Source organism: Dendrobium catenatum, unplaced genomic scaffold, assembly GCF_001605985.2.
Source record: "Dendrobium catenatum unplaced genomic scaffold, ASM160598v2 fragScaff_scaffold_802, whole genome shotgun sequence".
In the NCBI taxonomy this organism is placed as follows: Eukaryota; Viridiplantae; Streptophyta; class Magnoliopsida; order Asparagales; family Orchidaceae; genus Dendrobium; species Dendrobium catenatum.
In genome coordinates, this window is record NW_021319264.1 from 163,531 (window position 1) to 185,039 (window position 21,509).

At 36.5% G+C, this 21,509-nt stretch overlaps 1 protein-coding gene across 1 annotated transcript; it reads right to left on the bottom strand.

The window, feature by feature from the left end:
- Nucleotides 1–286: 286 nt before the first annotated feature.
- LOC110112308 (nuclear pore complex protein NUP43) lies at nt 287–15,863 on the bottom strand. The gene is made up of 5 exons (XM_020844491.2): nt 15,156–15,863; nt 10,903–10,972; nt 9,327–9,555; nt 544–617; nt 287–470 (listed from the first exon to the last, which is right to left on the bottom strand). Exons 1-5 carry the CDS (start codon nt 15,806–15,808, stop codon nt 396–398), a joined length of 1,101 nt encoding a protein of 366 aa, XP_020700150.1. The 5' UTR covers nt 15,809–15,863; the 3' UTR covers nt 287–395.
- Nucleotides 15,864–21,509: the final 5,646 nt, after the last annotated feature.

The window sequence follows — 21,509 nt, forward strand, 5'->3', positions numbered from 1 at the left end:
TTTAGACAATCTTAGTATCTTCGAGTTGTTTTATTTAAATATTTTTTTATTAAAATTTATATACTTTTGAAGGCAGCTTCAAATTGTTCCTGCCTGTTTAGATACATCAAAGATGTAAATATTATGTCTAAATTGATATTTCGTTGAAATAAAATTAAGATTTTTTTCCACAAGGAAAAACAAAAAAATTCAAAAATGATTTAAATTCCTCCAAATCATTGGTGGTTAAAAAAAAAGGATATATGCAAGGAATGATTTTCTGTTTGAATGTTAGAAGATTAGCCAATTCAAATCTGAGTTGAAAAAAGAAAAAACAAATTTATCCACTTGAACAAAGTACAACTTCCTAACCAAGAAACAAAATAAAATAAATCTTTGAAATGGTAGTTCAGTTTTCAGTAAACTAAAGCAGCCTCTTTCGGACGCATTAGAATGCCAATACTTTCCCACTCGAGGCCACAGATTATATCCTGCAAATACCATATGCAGATCGTATGAATATCCTTTTTACTGAAAGGAAGATGAACACAAAGTAGAGCTTACAGATGGATTTTGAGGATCTATGTCAAGTGAGTTGATAGCACAAGCCTCTGTCAGCAATTCAATGGGTGGTTTGCCTGTTGGATAAAAAACAAAGGTTTAAAGGTACTGAGGACCTCATGTTGGAAACATTATTATGTGCGGACGCCGAATGCCATCTGAAGACCAACCAGAATGCACCATGTCACTCATTCGCTCGGTACCGTGGCTTGATACTGCTCGGTACCGCTGACGTGTCTGCACCTGATTCGTCTCCGGACATAGAACTGCGCCCGCCGTTCGCACAGAATAATTTCTCCTCATGTTGATTGCTTTATAATATTGGAAAAACTTTAGACAAGGGAGGTCAGCTAAAGCAATTGGTGGACATGGTCAACTAAACACACACAGCCCAATGTAAGACCAATCAAAGCAAACCGAACGAAAAAGATCTACCTTCAGCTCTAGCTCTATCTCTACTTGGTCCAATTGAACCCAACCAAATATGTTACTTGATCCAAGTAAGTTTAGTCGCTTCAATTTGGTTGCCCCAATTAAAACCAGATAAGATGTTTTTTTTATCAAACAAAACATTTTTGTTCCATTTGATATACAAGATTGTAGATTGCAGCACTTATGTTGACTGAACTAAATTATTTTTAAAATAGTTCTAAAGCAAAGAAAGGCTTTAAAAAATATGTTGATTGAAGTTTATACTCATTGGAAATGGCAAATAAATAAATGATACAAGTAAGTTTAGTTAGTTTTAGGATTGTAAATTTTTAATTTAAGTGAAATTGGGACATGTGTGACCTAGCCTTGGAGAAGTTATACTAGGCCTCAATTTGTTGTGGCAGGAGGTTAAGGATATGGTGAACACTCTGGGATAATTGAAGGAATTTAATTTGAGGTGTGCTGGTCAAGGGAAAAGGGATATCCAAAGGCATAGGGTAAGCCAACCATAGAACTACCCCTTTGGATTTCACCTTTAGGGTTGTGGCATGGAGTGGGATTTAGGGCATGCATTCACTTGGAAGTGTTAGGGGAATGTTAGGAAATTTGTTCTAGATTTTTTTTATGGAGATCCAAAAGGTCTTAGGAGTGTGCAAGGGAAGTTGAACAAATATTAGGTCAATGTGCCTAGTGTAGATTGATTTTGACTAATCTAGGAACATTGAATTGGGAGAATGTCCTAGTAATGTTTATTTATGGACAGGAGATGCTTGAGAAGGTTAGAGTGATGTATGAATGTTAGAAATGAATATTTTGTTAGAAATCCAAGGGGTTTGGAGGGTGATGAAAGAGGTAGGGAAAAACTAGGTCCAAGATTATCCTAATTTGGCAGATTCCTTCAAAGAGGCTTGGGTAATTACTTATTACTATAAGTTAGAGAGAAGATGAAGAATGAAGTTAGGGAAGAGAGAGAAAGTAAGGAGAGAGATCATCAAGTAGAGAAGTGATACCTGATGTTTCACTGAGATGAATTGTGTCGTGCGGGGTTGAGGAGGTGGCGTTTAAGCACACAATTCTAGTGTTTTTACTCACAAATTTTTCGAAACAAAATTCTTTTTCATTCATTCAAAAAAATATTTAAATGATTACATCATGTTCTAATGTTTAAAATTTAAATATACTGGAAGCAAATATCAAAGTGAATCGGAACAACTCAAATTAAATTGCCTTATTGAAGTTAAGGGTGTCAAAATGGGTTTTTGGGTCGGGTTCCGATCCAACCTGAAACTGATCCACCTTCAATTGATCTTACCGGAACCCGACTCAATTACAAAAACATGTCAGAAATTTGAACCTGGACCCAACCTGGCCCAAGTTTGGGTCGACCCGACCGACATGCTGACCTAGGTGAGTGCAAAGAAGGCGAGCGTTAAGCGTGGGCTACGGGTGCGATCGCGAGTGGGCGAGGATGAAGGTGAGGCCGCTAGCAGGCGAGCGGGCACAGGTGCAAGGCTAACAGCATGAGCGCAGGAGGCCGAGGCCGATGGAGGTCATAGGTGAGCCGCAAGTGTAATGCGGTCAGGGCAGGACTGTGGGATGTGTGGGGTTGCATGCAAGTCATTTCCAAGTTAGCGGGTTGACACAGACACGACCTGATTTTTTAAATAGGTCAGGAATTAGAATTCGAACCTGACTCGTTTGTTAAATGGGTCAACCATAAATTAGATTTTTTTTTTGGGTCGGGATTTCAGGTCGTGTCAAAAATTGACACCCCTAGTTGAAGTGGCAAGTACCTTCACCTTCCAAACTAGGATGAAAAAAAAGGGAAATCAATAATAAAGAACCAAACATTTGGAGGGAAAGATTTAAGTTTGAAAATTCAAAATTCAAAATTTAAAGATTTAATTTTTTAACTTTAATCATGAATATAATTTCAAATATTCTCAAATCAAGATTTCTTAAATTTTTTCATGGTTGATGAAGCTCTTTTAGTCCTCAATCTTGTTCTTATGATAAGTAGATAGTGCCATCTTGACTCTTAATCTCATCTTGAATTCTTGATCTTTGATTTAGTAGTGTGGTTGTGATAATCTATTGCTTGATGTTTTACATCAATGTGCCTCTAAAAATGGGATGTATTCTCTATAGTTGTGATGCTTTTGAAATGGAAAAACTAATATCTCATATTGCTCAAAACCGTGTCTTAATCTTTTAATGAGTCTAAGGATTAATGAGCTTTGGAGTAAGTTATTTGAAGCTTTAGAGTAATTCGTTCGAGCTTTAGAATTACTTGTTTGGAACTATCCTACAATAGGTTTTGGACTCGTTTAAACTCCTATAGCATTACTGTGATTGTTGTTTTGCTAATTTCCATAGCCTTATGCTCTTGCAGATTCCAATAGGTGATCTTTATAACTGATGGCCTGATGCATGCAGCATTCTTTATGCGGTTCTTGTATTATGGATTATGCATTTCCTGAAGTTTTCTACGGGTGTTTCCTGCAACACTATTATCAGAAAAGTAGTGTTGCTTCTTCTGTCGGGCATTTTGTGGACTTATTTGTTATGAATCCATTGCTGAAACAGGATAAATGGTAGATTGAAATTCCCCAACAACTCCAAAATTTGGGTGGGGGAGAGAAAGACAACAGAACACATGTTGGGGAGGCTTACCTCATTTCAGCATGCCCTAATACTCTAAATTGAGAGAATTTAGAGAAAAACAAAAACACAATAGACTCTTAAACTACCTATTAACCGCTAATACATATTACTTACCTATGCACAGAATGACTGTAAAATATAAATACATACTAATCTAAGCCTAATACTCCCATCATAATTATTGAGCTTAACATTATCTGCCCCTTCAAATTGACCTTTCCCTCAAGGTCTAGCAAGTAATAGTAGATGACATGCAAAAATAGGACAATGCAACTATGGCCTGCCATTGGGGTTTCGACACAATTGCAGAATGCCGGGTGAGACGATACATTGGATCGGCCGACTATGACATTGAGTTATTGAGGTTATTGCAGAGCGATCTAAATGGTATCATGTTAGATATGGAAGTAGCGGGGAGTCAATGAGGCTTTTGTAGAGGATCTAGATTTTTTTGGTCTTAAGATTACATGGTAGGGATGTTGAGATTGACGGCATGATGGCAGAGAGGGAAGAGGATCTGGATGGGACAAGGATGAGAAAGTGGTGAGGTGGCAATGATTGGATTTGCATTGAAAGGCATTGAAAGAAAATGGTAGGGCAATCAAAAGTGGAGAAGGAACACCCGGTGATCTCAATGAAAGCGCCATCGTTGCAAAGTCATTGTTGAATTTGAGTTCGCAGACAACTCCAAAATGTGGATGGGAAAGAAAGAGACTATATCATGGATCGAGCAGGCGTACTTCATTTCATTTCATCATTCCATAATACTGCCAATAAAAAATATTTCTATAATGATGTCATAGATTTATAAAATACCTATTAACCTCTAATACCTATTACTTACCAGCCGCACTTCACTGTGTTAATCTCCCTCTACCAACTCTTCACACTTCGATTTCCCCCTCCTATTATGCTGAACTCCACAGTGAACCTTCTTATTTCCTCCCACACCTCACCAAGCCTCTAATCTCCTTTACCAGATCGAACCCTCAAGCTGCAACTCCACTACTACCCTACTATGTCGATCTCGCCACAACAACAACCCACTCCAATCAATCAGACTACAATTCCCTTACTCTTCATTAGCAAAATAACTCTTCACTGAACCCAATCCTCCACCTTGCAACCCCACACTTCTCAAAATAGAGAGTATTTATTCTCTCAAATCCCTCATTCTATCATTATTATTAGCAGTTACTATCATTAACTACTAATATTGATATTAATATTAATATCATTATTTTAATCACTTTTATCATCAGTAAAAAAAGAAAAAAAAAAGAGAAATATTCAAAAAAAAGAAAAGAAAAAGAAAAAAAGAGCAAAGAAAGAAAAGAGATTTTTTGTGCCTCGATCCTCGCGCCCTCAACGTCAATACAGTTGTCTTCGCCTCAACATCGCCGTCGTCGAACCTTACGAAGGTATGAATATGCTCTAAACTCAAAAAAGCCTCAAATCCTATTTTCGGCATTCGCGGCGCACTGGAAAATCACTTATGCACGCTTTTCTATAGCGTGGTGGAGAGAACCGGGTACGATGCTTGTGGCAAGGCGGGTAAGCTTGTGCACGCTTTTCTCTAGCGTGGCGGGGTAAAATTTAAATACCCATGTTTGTGCCTTAATGTCTGTGAGAAAAAAACTATATTTTCAAACATGTAACCTGAAGACCCATACACACTTTAGCTGGCATGGTGGGATCGAAAGATCATGGCCGCGGTGTCATCCGACACCGACCATGCACGTCTTTGTCTGATGTGGTGGCAGGCTAAGACTCTCAAAATTTCCTCAAAACGGGGGATATACCGAGAGGTTGTCGCAATTTTCAATGACAAGGGACCTAGACTTGAACAAAATTACAGGGGACCTGAATTCAATAGAACCGAAGGGAACAGAACTTGAACAATCATAGGGAACCAGACATAATATTTAAGAATGAAATCCTAATGTGCAAAATAGCATATTTCTTTTTATTTAATGTAAATGAACGAACATGGAGTTTATGTCGGATAAAGAACCTTAAAAACAACTTACTTGTAGGCCACAATATGAAGTCTATAATGAATGCTACAATTTATTCATGATGGTTATATCAATTAAAGTGAGAATTTGACTTTTAATAGGACACAATGGAGAAAAAGGATTCATGTAGCCGACCCCACGTAGTGGGATAAAGGCTTGATGTTGTTGTTGTTGTTGTTGTTGGTTATATCAATTAAAGTGATAATGCTAACTAGCAATAATGATAGTGCTATCACTCATGTCATGAATCATCAAGCAATGCGGTGAATGATCAATAATGTGTGCAACAAATTGTCTAGATGTAGTCAATAAGAGGGCATGTAATGAAGATGATGATTTGGTGGCGGTCATAGGCAATGAATCATTGTAGTATGATTGCAAGCAAAGCAAGGGAATTGAAAGGCAGATAGCCTCCTTGTTACCGATGCCGATTAATTGGCAAATGAACACACAATAGCCTACATGCAAGCAATGACCTGTGGTGAAGAAAATTCCTACGTCTTACCCACAAGCGACGAGCAATACGAACATGTAATCTGATTACAAGGGATGTTCATAAGTAGAATATGAAGAATGCATAATGAATGCAGTGATATCTATATCATCAATAACAATTCAATTTCAAGCAAGCATAGCAATTCCCTGACAGAAGAAGTGGTCAATGTGCAATGAACAAAATGATTTGATGCATATGACAAGATAAGGAAATTATAATGCATTCAACGCATCATCTACAATCCAAGACAACAAATTGTAATGAATGCAGCTCAACTAGTGGCCCACATCGACATGCAAACGAACATACAAATCCTATTTGTGAATGGCAATATTCCCTGCAACATTAACTTGCAAACAAGCGTATCATTCCTAGTGAGCACTGAAGGTCAATATGGAATGAATGTAGCAGTTCGACAGTCAACATGTATGGAGAAATGAGTGGCGAATGCAGCTCAACCAATAGTTAATAATAGCATGCAGTCAAATGTATCAGTCTCCTACGAACATTGGAAAACCAATTTGTAATGAATATAGCAACTCGCTGGCCAATATGCATAAAGAGATTGGAGGCAAATGTAGCTTGACCGACAGTTAGCAGTAGTGTGCAAATGAACACACTAAACTTGCCTACAAATGATGATATTTCCTGCAGACACACAAACAACATGCAACAATTGCCAGGGAATTCATACAATCAATAGTAATAAAGCTTTCAGCAAATACATCGGTATCTTGCAGACAAAAATTGTTGATTTGCAACAAATACAAGCACATACAAGACACGTAGGAGATCTCCATACACACTACATGCTACCTACAGGCAAGATGCAGAAGAAATGTGGTGAATGCAAAAATCTACGGGTGACACTAGAAGATTTGCATTCAAAGCAGCTCCCCAATGGATAATAGCACAAGACCCTAAATGCATACAGCATGAAGCAATGTTAATGAAGCTTGCATTATGTGACAAACCGAAGAAAAATAAATCTAATAGTGCATCAATCAAGCATTTGGTTTCATCAGATTATGATACCTCATCTACCATAGAATGACCTCATATGATTTGGATATCCTAATCTAGTCTAAGCAACGATTGAATGATTTGTAGAGCTAATCTCTCTAAGGATGAGAAGATGAGGATGTAACCTGCACTAGAACACTGAAGAAGTTTATAGCTATTCTAAATGTAGGCTGGTTCTAAGCATGTTTAAAAGCTGAACACCCTGTTCGCTAAGGAAATTATGATATCACTCATGTTATCCATAGATGCTTTAATGGCCCAAAAAATGGAAGGATTAGAGCCATAAAAAAGTCCCCAAAACTTTCCAAACAATTAACTTTCCACTTTAGTAATTTTCATCGAACCTTCTTATAAATGCAACTTAGAAAATCTTGCAATTGAAGCTGAAGGCCAAGTTTTAGGCAAGTGTGAGATGCAAAACTCGAGCTCGAGCATCCTCTCTGCAGTTGCTAGAGACATTAATTTCTTATTCTGTTAAAGCTCCAAAGGATTGCAGTCCCTTGAAAATTGACAGAGTATTACAGGAGAGGCTTGAGATTATTAAGGCATTAGCTTTGAAGGCAGGAACTGTTGTTTGCCATATATTATACCTTAATGTTATTGTTGCTCGTGATCTGCAAATGCTGAATGAAAGCGTGCTGCTAAACAACGCCACCAAATCTATAATACTTGTACAAGCAGACATAAGGCATTTCTCAAGCTTCAAATGAAATTTTGCACAAACTTTAGCGACAATCACTTAGTGTAAATAATTATATTTAAATATTTAAATGTTTTCCCTTCATGCATTAAAATATGATTACCCGCATGGGCTCTGACGAGCATGATGTATGTCTGAGGTTGCAACATGTGTCAAGAAATGAACCTGAGTTTGAGCCCGATCCTTTTATGTGAAAATATAAGAGTCAACACGGCTCGAATTGTCGAACAAATATACAGTTGTGACATCGACCGGGATATTTATTTTATACGTTCATATTTGACTTTCAAGACCTATTACAAGATAAATTCATTAATAAAGACATAAAGACGACAACAAACCTGATCCTCTGTATGCAAGTTGATATAGTCGACAAGATCCAACCAACAAAAAGAAATAGCCTATAAGATCCCCAATGATTGTCATGCTGATAGAAAATCTTAAACAGAAGGAACCTTCAAACATTTAAAATGTCTCCCAAATTTCATACCTATAAAGCACAAGCATCTAAAGTGACAATAAAGTTACCCCGATGATGACTGTGTTAATAGAAAATCTCAACCGGAGGAGACCCCAAATATTCAAAATATCTCCAAATTCCCTATGAAATATAGTTAATGATGACAATATTTAAAATTAAAATAAATCACCAAAATACTTAAGGCCAAAATACGCATCCACCATCCACAATAATTTGCCGAAGTGGACATATAAAAATCACTCTAGCTCACAAAGAGCAAATGTCTAGTTGATAATATTACTAAGATTTATTATCAAATCATCTCTTTTCAGCAAGGACGTAACACGTGTCCTACAACCAGCAGTTTCATCACCAAATGGCACCAGAGGTAAATAGTTATGACCGGGACCCTCTGACCGGGTGATTTTGTCACCAAATGGCACAATTAAATTACTATCGTGGTAAGAGCCCGTATGTTCCCCAATGAAGTTAAATCATTGAGCAATAAATCAATATAATATGACCAATAAGGCACAAAGTCCTCTGTTAGCTAAGGTGGCTTCAAATTTGTTCCCTTAGACATAAATCATGTTGTTACTGTACACCAGATACCCTGTATTTGTTTGACGACTAGCCTTAATAAAAAAACTCTCTCTCGCTATCGGGAGGGGTAATTAACCATAGGGGCTTGTGCCTATAGGAAACCTGAACTCAAAGCATAAAATCCTTGCAAAATAGGGGCAAATTCTTTGGGGAATATCTTATTCAAAACCCAACTTCCTTCTGAAAATTTGCCTCGGAGCATACTCGTTAAAACTCTCCTCGACGACCTGAAGAAAGAAAAGGGTCAAGGAGAGGCAAGGGCGCCAATTTTTGGAGCCCACAAAGAGAAGCTATAGCTAATCAATCATCCAGTAACTTGCAAGTCATTTTCACATTTGGTTTTCATAAAAAGAGCTCAACCTGAAGTTACAAATATAAAAGAAAAATTACCTTGTTCGATAACACCAAGAATTCCATCTTCTGAACAAAACATGACAGGTAATATCTTCGTGGAAGAGGTTGAGCTGATGCTTGAGGATTGAGCATGGATGTCATATTGGATCTCCCAAATCTCACTCTCAAAGGTAGATTGTCCTGCTACCCCTACTCCAGAAAGTAAGATCGGTTGCTGTTGCCACCGTAGATCCCAAGCAAACACTGTGCCTGATGAACCACCCACCTTCAAGCATTAATAAAACAATTAATCAAGAAATCAAATGATAGCTGCAAAAAGAGAAAGTATTTAAATCTAAATATATTAACAAGTACAAGGAAAAGACCTGTCTGACAATAGTTTCAGGAATATTAATTCATTTTTAAAAATTAGATGGCTTACATACCAGAACCATCCCTGAAACGATCACTGCAAATTGTAGATGCTCTCTAAATGTGATCCAGGAAGTTTTTCACCACATATGGACTAGGCTAATCAGATAGCAAAGATTTTCGAGGTGGGCGAAATGTTTCATTATATAAAGTTTAGCCATTCTAAACCAGGGTAACCAATATATGGAACTTAGTTACAACTTAACTAAAGCTATTTAGTGAATCAAATGGGGACATTACATTGGGCCAACCTATATACATTTTTGGTTTAGCCACATCAAATTAAGAAACCATGAAAACAAGCCAAAATATAATATTATTTTAATAATAATAATAATTCAAATGTGTCAAATATTAATTCAATAATAGATATTTAAATCTCTTCATGAAGGGGATGGCTGCCATGAAAATAGGACAGATAAAATTGAGTTCAAAACCATCTATAATTCACACTAAGAATGTAGATACTGGCATCATAATTTGAGAACAAAAAATTACCTATAGGTACCAAACCTCACACGTCTACATTTAATTCGGCCAAAAGTGAGTCCGGGTATTATTATAAACTAATAAACAAAAAAATCCTGGTCTGTATTTAAAGAACGGTAATTTTTTATATCTTTAAATTTAGAGCGCAAATATGAATTTACCACCCCAAATGATCAGATCGGCCTGGCATTTTGGCTTCTCAATCTAAGATCAAATGTTTCATTAATTGCAAAATAAAACCTTCTTGTCTGGTAACAAATTCCCCTGACTGACAAGTTTTATGCAAATGCAACATATTTTTGAAGAAGCTTCCTCATCGAGAATTAAAACCATCATTTACTAATTCAATAACTTAAAGAACATCTTTTCAATAAGCAACTCTTAGTAACATAGCAATCCAACTTTAAACCATAAGGAACAAGAACCAATGGAATGCAATACTTTTGGAAGTACTTCAATTTTTATGATAAAATCAAGACGATAAAAGTTTTGCACTTTTAACAAGAACAAAAATCTTTTATATAATGGGAAATACATGGGGGTGTAAACGTGGCTACTGATTTAGTACGACTGTGCTCATAATGGTTGGATGTGGCATACTTCTAGACAGGCTAAAGATGGGAAATATCAACAGCATAATAATTGCTATGAGAAATGATCAAGGTGATGCCAAAATAGAATATAATGTTACAAAACAAAAAACTCATCTTACAACAGAAATATGCTTTCTGGAAGGATGTATATCAATCGAATGCACAATGCCTGTCACGTTTCCTTGAGCCCTACAAAATCATGATCTCCAGAATTAACAACATGGAAAAGTACTAGTTCCATAATTTCTTGCTTAAGAAGCTGCAAATATTCCAAATTTGCATTTTGCATTAGTGATAGGAAACACAAAGGAGATTAAAATTGCCATTCACTTTTTTTTTTGGCAACTAATCAGTAACACAAAGGCCTATCAAAGCACATGTATTTGGAAAAAAAGTACTCTATCAAGTTGAATGAAGGAAATCGGATAGACTTGCAAGGAAAATACAGTAGATTTGAAGAACTAATAAATTCCTCTCCATCCCAGAGAGGAGACAAGATTAGTTTGAATGCATAACCTACTCTTAAATACATATTAATGAACAAATGCATATATAGTAGTTGTAAAGCTTTTAATCCGTTCCTAGCATAATGGAGACCACTAGTCACAGCATGAATAATATCATAGTAAATAATGGCTTTTGATCCACTCCTAGCATAATGAATCAAGTGAGCCAAATTTCCAACTTGCATTTGAAAATTAAATCTTAAACTGAATCATTTTAGCTTTATTACGCTAAAGTAAAAAATAATACTTATGATCATATTTACCTAATCTCCAACATTGTAGGATGCATACAACTTACAGTACTAAACTAGTCAATTATTTATTTGAAAAAATATTTAATAAAGCATATGCTTACGCATTGTCCCGACACTAATTGCTTCTAAGAAAGATGGAGCTTGGTTTATGTGTGTAGATAAAAAAATAATTAATTAAATCATTATCAAATATTCATTTCCAAGACCAAGATTAAATGATATACTTGACATGAAAACTAAAATTATATATTTCACTGGAAAATTGATTTAACAAGTGATTATCATCAAGTTAGAATGTGTGAATGTGTTCAATTTAAAATAGCTTTTAACACTAAATATGGGTTATACGAGAGGTTAGTCATGCATTTTGGATTAATTGAAACACCAAGTACTCTTATAAGAATGAGTAATCAAGTTCTTCAATATTTTAATGGATGTTTAATAGTTGTTTACTTAAATAATATTTTGAGATATAATAAAACTAGAAAAAATCATTTTAGACATCTTAAAAGAGTTTTAATGTCTTATAAAAAGAAAAATTATAGTAAAATAACTAATATTGCAATTTTGTCACTTAATCTGTAATTTTTTTAGGTATATATCAGTTAAAGTAGAGAAATATCTATTGATAGCATGGTAAAAAAAGTAATTAACTAATGGCTAAAATTAACCAAGATGCATGAAGATATAAGTTTTCATTGTTTGGCAATTTTTTATAGAAGTTTTATTAAAGGATTTAATATAATGATGGCACCTTCTATGAATTTCCATAAGACAAAAGAGAATCAAAGTTAAAAGCTATTGATCATGCATTTAAAGATAATAAGAACAACATACTAATGTTCATATGCTTAATTTATTACATGTTCATAATTTATTTGAGTTTTATTGCATGATCTTATTATAATTGAAAGTGCTTCCCATCATTTAGAATGCAGAAAAAGTTTACAATTTCTAATTTAAAATATTAATTCTTATAAATTAATATTAAATTTTGTTGTGTGCTAGAAATGATCTTGAGTCAATCAAGAATCTCAAAAGACATTGCATGGCATGTGCTTACCTTTTGCATACATATTCAAAAATCGCTGAATATGCCTCAATGAATATTACCTTGGGGAATTACCATGATTTTAAGTTAGTAAGTGAGCTTGAATGCAAACAGAAGTCAGAGACATCTCAGCATGACCTTCTTCATATAGTTAAAAAGGAGAAAATGTTCAAAATAGTCACTTGACTCTTTATGAAATATCAAAATAGACCAAATGGTCCTTTAATATAGTTAGGGGACCATTTTGATCATTCATAAAGAGTCAATAGACCATTTAAATCTTTTCCCAAAAAAGAAGTGAAGACTACTTATACCTCTTCCCATGAAAGATATTTATAGGAGCTCGAGTAAATAGCATTTTGGTACATTTAGCAAAACATATGATGGATTGAAGCACCGCCTCACCTTTAAAATTCGAGCTGGACCAAGTTGCCCCTCAATTGAGAGAAATATGGTCCTCCCATTGATCCAATTAACGAAGAATCAAGCCATGTCATCTTCAAAATCTTGCCAAACAATCATATCCTGCAGGACGATAAGGAGATCCATAGAGTCCTCATGTTTTGAGATTAGTGCTGGATTTAATTTGTAATATTGGATGCACATGGGTGACTTTTGGATCAATGTCGTGAATGATCTTAAGTGGATCACCGGAATTTAGTTGATGCCTCAAGATTGATTTTGGATTCTAAGAATGCGATGGAAGGATCTTTACATGCCTAAAAGCGATCCACAATTGATATATAGATGAACTGTATCGCTTAGTCCTATTCCCTTGCATGGAGATAATAAAAACACAGATCTGGATGCTTTTAATCATACAATCAAGTTTAAAATAGAGCTAATATTTTTAGGGATGCATCATTTGCCTCCTTATTTTTGGGTTTTATAAAATGCTATTAAATATTTTATTTTGGCTAGCTATTGATTATTGCCTTCTTCAGGAGGTCGAAATACAACTTGAAAAATTATTTGGACATACTTAAACCTGAGTCCACCCAAAATCTGTGCAACACAATCCAAGCCTATGTGGCTTGATCCTTTGCAGCCTAGATAATTTCATAGTGTTTGCATGCATGGCAAGTGCTAGCACAAATCACAACAGGCTCCTACACACTATAATCTAGGGTAAGGTTCAATGAAGCAACCCTGCTTAATGACAAACATCTAGTAGAGATGAGCAATTATTGGCACTTTTCATGCGGATGCACATCACAATATTTTCTGGACCACATGCTTGAACTACATATGCCTAGACTATGCTGTGTTAATTTGGGACAAACTTGAGCTTAATCGCATATGAAATATTTTTGAAGATACGGCCTTCAACTTTATCTGACACAAATAATACAATTATCCATGGAATGATTAATTTTAGAGTAAAAGAAACTTTTTTCAGGCATTTTACAAAATATTCAAAAAGAAAAATAAGAAGGGGACAAATGATGTGTTCCTAAAATATATCAATTTGGGATTAAGCTCAGTTCAACGATCAAAGCATCAAGATTTATATATCTATCATATATGCAACAGGAGCAAGACTAAGCAACAAAAGATCAAGATTTTGATTATTAAATCACTTAAAGACCCATCCATTTGATCCATAGAATCTAGCATCAATCTTAAGGCATCAACCAAAGTCTGATAGTCCACTTCAAATCAACAGCAACACTAATCGCAAAACCACCCTTATAGATCTGATGGTCTAGATTAGATCTCCAACACACTAATGTTGAAATATAAGGCCTTTGTTGATTTTCCCATCATCCCAAAATGGATGGTGGTCAACTACAAATCTAGAAGATAATATGGCTTAATTCTTCACACTTTGATTTGCCAAAGGAACAAACTGTTTGGTCCAATACGGATCTTGAATGTGAGGCGGTGCATCTATCCATCATATGCTTCATAAAGAGTATGAAAGTGTGCTTCACCCCAATGTTCATAACTAACCCACAAGGAGAGAGGTAAGAGGATTCTTCACTTTATTTCACTCTTTAATAGAGGCGCTATTGAATTACTTTCAAACTCTTATCTTGTTTCAAGCTTACTTATTAACTTTGTTATTGGAGTGTCTTCTCTGGAAAATATTCCTTATTGCAGACACTGTGTTTTTCTTGTAAGTGCAGGAAGTACCGACTATGTCTTTCAAGATTCTTAATCAGTTCAAGAATGTTTCCAACGCCCAAAAAACCTATTATTGATGGATTATTAACGGTTATTATTGTATTTATCTTCGTGTTATTTTTTTTTTTGCTGATTTTTTTATCATTTGTGCTAACACCAAATCATAACTTTAATTCAACTATCCTAGTTAAATCTTATGACTTATAATACATTTAAATTCTAAATTATAAAACATAAACTTAACAATATAACAGGATGTACGTAGATTTAATAGAAGCCATACAAACAAATTTTTAGGACTTAACACTCTCATGCTTTACTAAATTCTAATTTCCAAAATTAACTGAATTCTACTTGTTGCCAAACAGTTCTTTGGAGTTTAAAGACTCTAATATTTATACACTACAAGCTAGCAGGTAAATCGAAGCACTCACCAATTTCCTTTGAGCTGAGACACTAATCCCCCAGGCTTCCTCTGGTCCCACCACTGCAATCCAAAGCCAAATCCTCCGGTGGCGAACTCTGCCTGTGACCCCCATTTCACAGCCGTATACGATACCAACCCCCGATTATCGTGCACCAGCTGAGTATCAAGCCTTCCTTCACCAACCGATACCAGATTCACCCTCCCGTCCTCACCCACGCTCAGGCACTCATGCCCACCATCCTGGAGATCCACGATTGAGACCGACGCATTGTGCAGAGGCTGGTCCTCATCAGTAGAGAGCTCCAATTCCACAGATACATCTATAGGATCCATAAAGAGGAAGTGAACGTATCCAGCAAATGTGGAGAGGGCGGCGACAACGTGCTTCTGAGGGATCTCTGAGGTTCGGAGGGACGAAATTCGCGATGGAGATGGCCAGCTGCAGCGGGGACGGAGAAGAGGCTTGCTACGGTTAGGGTTTTCAGGGTCGGAGTTGAGGTTCAGGGAATGTATATCAACGGATGATGAAGCGTCGTCGGTGTCGTAAAGCGCGGTGGCGATGAAGCGATCGAAGGCGGAGAGGGGATGGAGCCACCGGACGGCGTCGACGGACTTAGACTGAGGATAGCGGTAGAGCTGGAGGTCGCCAGAGCCCGCCATTTCTCTGGGTTTTCTTTTCCCTCCGAGCGTAAGGCTTAAGAGCTGTAATAAAAATAATAATTTGTAGTAGAATATTGGCCTAATATAAAGCTCAAATAATATTATTATTTTGATAATAGATCAATAACAAATTTTTTATAATGTTAGGTGTCAAATGTTAGTTGACTAGGAATGTTGGGTGTCTAAGTGATAATAAGTGGTTTGATATATCATTTTCATTATAAAAGTAGATGCATGGATATTCTGAGTGGAGGCAGACGGGGCTCTATATCTGGAGGCTAATCAGGTGCAACAACGTCAGCGGTAGCGAGCAATACCGTGCCGCGGTACCGAGCAAAAAGATGATGTGGCGCATTCTGCTTGACTTTCGAATGGGATTCGGTGGGCATTGAACATTAGTTGCTAGTAGACACCAGACATTGATATGCATTAACAACAATCAATTGGGAAGGTTGGATACCAAGTGATGATTGATTATTTTCTTGTTCATTCCCCTTATTAAAAGGGAGATTGTTAACCACGTAGGAAAATGTTAGAAATCATTGACTAGTAAATGCAAAACATCAGTAAACATTGAATAATGATCAGCTTAAAAAAATAACATCGATCAACATTCAATGGCATGATTGATCATTCTTCTTTTATATGAGAGGAGATCATATGACTGGGAAAGCTAGTGTCAAATATTAATAATTGAATAACTTCAGGTGATATTGATCATGAATATCGATATTGATTGATTGCAAATGTTGATGTTGGTTGTAACTAAGCTATATAATTCTCGAAGCCTATGAATTCTCTTCATCAAAATCACATCGCAGAGGGACCTTCCAGTACATTTATGTCATAAATCAAGACAATTCATCGGACGATCCAAAGTGATCCCTTTTATTATTTGAATTTTTTTAATAGGAATTTTAAAAATTTAGAATTAAGTTTTCTTGTACTCATTGAAATATCATCAAATAGAGCTATCATGCTATCATCCTATTTGGATTTAGAAAGATGGAAAATGTTTGAATGATGTTCTCATTGAGCAACAAATTTTGTTTACATTCAAATTGTATTTTATTTTTGTTTGTTTTCTCATTATAGTAGGATCTATAATTGTTAGAACTAATAGGTTTTAATTGCATTTCATGTAAATATTTTGGCAAAACTTGTAACTGTATTAATTATTGAGGCACCATAAGCTACTTATTATGAATCCAAATCATCTAGATTTTTTTTTATATTTGCACATTTTTAATTTATGCTTCTTATTCTTCAAATTTATCAATTTACTATTTTATATTTCTTAAAGCAAATTTTTAATACAAAAATTAAAATTTGTTAACTAAAAAATTGTTTTAAGAAGCAGTAAAAAAGTCGTCCCAAACGAAACCTTAGAGCCTATTTGAAACAACTTTTTTTATTATTTCACAGTTTCTATATGGCTATCACTTTCTTATCGTTTTAAGAAATTTATGTACTAGACAATTTTTTTTTTTTTACAACAGCTTTCAAAATAACTATTTTCCCTAAACAATTTTACAATCATCCTTATAAAAAGACAATCTTCTTAGACAGAACCTTAACCCTAAACTTTAAAATCTTTCAAAATTCTATTTTTATCATTCAAAATTAAAAAAAAAATTAATATTAAATTAACAAAGAATATTCTGGCACCACAAGACTATTTCCCCATTATTTATTTGTAAAATAATTAAGAAGCATGAAAAGAATTCGTTTAGTATAATAAACGCAAGTAAATAAATAAATTTCTTTCATTTAAAAATACAAATAATCGACACCCACAAAATTTTAATCTACCATATAGAATCAGCAATAATCATAAGTTTGGAAAAAGATGAATGGCAATCTGCACATATATTTATTTAAACCTGAATGCAGGATTTGCGAGTAACAGTTGAGCAGTATGAAGTCAGTGATGTTCCAGAGAGTAAATCACAAAGAAAACCAGGTCATCAAGGAATCTGGGTATCCAAACTTCTGGATATGCTAAGGCTCCGTTTGGGACAATTTTTTTACTGCTTCTTAAAAAGTAGATTTTTAGTAAAAAAATTTAATTTTTGTACTAAAAAACAACTTTAAAAAACACTAAGAAAGTTTTCCCAAACGAAGCTAAGTCTGAGTACTTACAAGGGCAAGAAAAGCTAGAAGAACTTCAACTTTCCCTTCTTTGGCATCAGCTTGGCCATGCACAGAGCCTTCTGCGCACCAGAGAGTCCAGAGCATGAATCTGTGGCACCAAATGTAACTGCGAAGTAGAGATAGATGGTGCAGAGGAAGGCCAGTAAGGCCAGCATTGTCAAGAGGTAGCGATGGCGGTCCAGCAGAGTGGACCAGCTGCCCAACTCGTCTCGATGCTTTTTGGAGGGAGATGATGAGAGGGAGAATGGGCTTTGAGATTTCCTGTGCGGAGATGTCAGTGCATCGAGAACCATGGTCATAATGGCCGGCTTTCAATAGATAAATGCTGCATCCACCGCAACCAATATTCATCATATTACAGTTGAAATAGTATGTCATAAACAGAGAGCAAAAAAGAATTGTATACAGAAAAGAAGATCAGGTCATAAGAGCAAAGGTAATTTTATATAGGTTCATCAATAGAGATAAGGATCATAATAATCACAACTACTTGAAAATTTCATTTTAGTTTCACTTTTTAAATAAGGACTTCAATGATCTTTTTAAAGGACTACTTTTGATTCCTATTTAAAAAGTCAAGGGATCAAACTTATATTTTTATATAGTCGGAAATTGTTTCAATTCTTTAGAAAGAATCAGAGGACCAACTCAATTATTTTCTGGAGATGATGACGACCTATGACTAAGTGTGCATGGTGCAATTTATCATCAGAGATGATGAGCGTCATGAATTTGAAAAATTATTACATGCGGTGTTCGGCCAATTCGGATGCGGCACGTCATCCAATGCACAGTGCAAAATGATGTGGCACGTCCGGATTGACCTCCAAAAGCGTTCGGGCACCGCACAGAATAATCTCTCTAAGAATTCTCACATTATTGATTCTGTTCATGCAGTAATTCCAGATTAGAAAAACATCGTCTGAAATAAGTTCATGAAAAATTTATAGGATGTGTTGCAACACAGATCATTTTCTTGTTGGAATCTCACGTATTAATTTACAGCTATAATATAGATTTATTTAAAGACACAAAAAACAAATGGAAAGGAGTCAAAATATACCGATCACATCAACACCACCGAGACTCACTGAGTCATGCCAGAGTGAGTGGGTAAGCCATTTGCCTGAGTCGTTGGCAAAGATAACGAATAAGCACAGTAAGTCATTATCAACACAGGCTACTAAAGTGCATGGTTTAACAACCCCCCGCAAGGTAACAATTCAGCTGGAATTGATTAACTTGTCCCGTAAAGCGGTGAAGCGTGCAGTAGGCAGAGTTTTGGTAAAGATATCAGCAAGCTGGTCTTGGGAGGAAATGTGGTGTACAATCAGATGTTTTGCAGCAATGCAGTCACGGATGAAGTGATAATCTACTTCAATGTGCTTGGTTCTCGCATGAAAAACAGGGTTATTTGCCAACGCAATTGCGGAAATATTGTCACAGTACACTGGTGTGGCCTCATTGGAAGAGATGTGGAAATCAGCTAGAAGTCGTCGGAGCCACATGAGTTCACTGGCAACAGCTGCTAATGCACGATATTCAGCTTCGGTAGAGGAGCGAGCAACAGTTGGTTGCTTCTTAGCATGCCAGGATAGCAGGTTAGAACCTAAGAATGTGCAGAAAACAGTTACCGATCGGCGGTCTACCGAGTCCGCAGCCCAGTCTGAGTCTGTATAGGCAGTGAGGTTGAGCTCAGATTTTTGAATAGGTAGAGTTAGGTGCTGCGTGCCTTTGAGATATCGTAAGACTCCTTTTAAAATTTGAAAATGTTGATCGGAGGGGTTGTTCATTTGTTGGCATAAATAATTTACAGCAAAGGAGAGATCTGGTCTTGTGATAATTACATATTGTAGTGACCCTACTAGCTGACGATAGTGTGCTGGCTGAGAGAACTTGACGTCTGTTGGCAGACTGGGTGGAAGTTTTGCAGGTAATGGTGTTAACACTGGCTTGCTTTGTTGCATTCCTGCTTTAGTGAGGAGTTCTCCAATGTATCTTGTCTGGTTTAGGATAAAACCAGTAGACGAGCTTTGAACGTGGATGCCAAGGAAATGCGAGACAGGGCCCAGATTTCGCATTTTGAAACGAGCATTCAGGACGTCAATAAGGTGAGTCATGGCCGAGTGATCATTGCCTATAAGTAAGACATCATCTACATAAACTAACAGGTAGAGTGATGTTGATTCAGTGCGAAAGATCAGCAGAGACGAGTCTTCTTTAGAAGACCAAAAACCATAGTCGATAAGATAACTGGAGAACGTAGAGAACCACTGCCGCGGCGACTGCTTGAGGCCATAAATTGCTTTGTGAAGACGACATACTTTGAAGGGATGTTGAGGATCAACAAATCCTAAAGGTTGTTTCATGAAAACTGGGTCTTGGAGTTTACCATGTAGAAAGGCATTGGAGACATCCAAGTGGAGCACCGGCCACTGGAAATGTGCAGCAAGAATAAGTAGCAGGCGAATTGTAGGAAACTTGGCTACGGGGCTAAATGTGTCTGTATAATCAATGCCAAATTCCTGTTTGTATCCCTGTGCTACAAGTCGTGCTTTGTAGCGCTCGACCGTGCCATCTGGGTTGGCTTTTGTCTTAAACAACCATTTACATCCTAGTACATTCTGATGCGGAGAGGGATCTACAAGAGACCAAGTCCCTTGGTTTTGAAGCGCCTGGAATTCAGTGGACATAGCAGCCCTCCAAATAGGTGATTTATTGGCTTCATCAAAGGAAGTTGGAGACGGTGAGTGGAGCTGGTGGGCTAAATCCATCAGCACTTTTGGTTTGAGATGACCACTTTGGAACCTTGTAAGCATAGGATGCTTAATTGGTAAGTGTGGAGGAGGAGAATTGGAGGTGCTATGGGTTGTGCTGATTGACTGGTGAGAGGGGGTAGGAGGAAGATTTGGTGTGAGTTGGTGGGATGACACACTAGAATGTGTAGTGTATGTAGCTGTAGGATGAGTATGAGAGGCTGGCACTAAGGTAAGAGGTGACGAGTTATGATTTATGGAGTTAGTGTCGGTAGTCGCGACCGAAACACTTTTAAAGGGAAATTGATTTTCAAAGAAGGTGACATGCCTGGATATGTAGATATGATTATTTGAAGGATTATAACATTTATATCCTTTTGATGTTTGGGCATAGCCGAGGAAGACACAAGCAACTGAGCGTGGTTGAAGTTTGTTTCGATGAGGAGGAGGGATCCATGGATAGCATAAGCAGCCAAAGGTCCTAAGGAAAGAGTAGTCTGGCCGAACATTATACAGGGCTTGATAGGGAGATATTTTTGGTGAACCAGCTGTTGGTAGTCTATTAATAAGAAAGACAGCAACCAGCAAAGTGTCAACCCACAGTTTGGAGGGAATGTTGGCTTCGAACATGAGAGATCTCGTTGTTTCGAGGAGGTGACGATGTTTGCGCTCGGCTAAGCCATTTTGTTGAGGTGTGTAGGGACATGAGAGACGGTGAGTAATGCCGGAATTAGCTAAAAATTCTTTGAATGATTGGTTGATAAATTCTCCGCCATTATCAGTTTGAAATT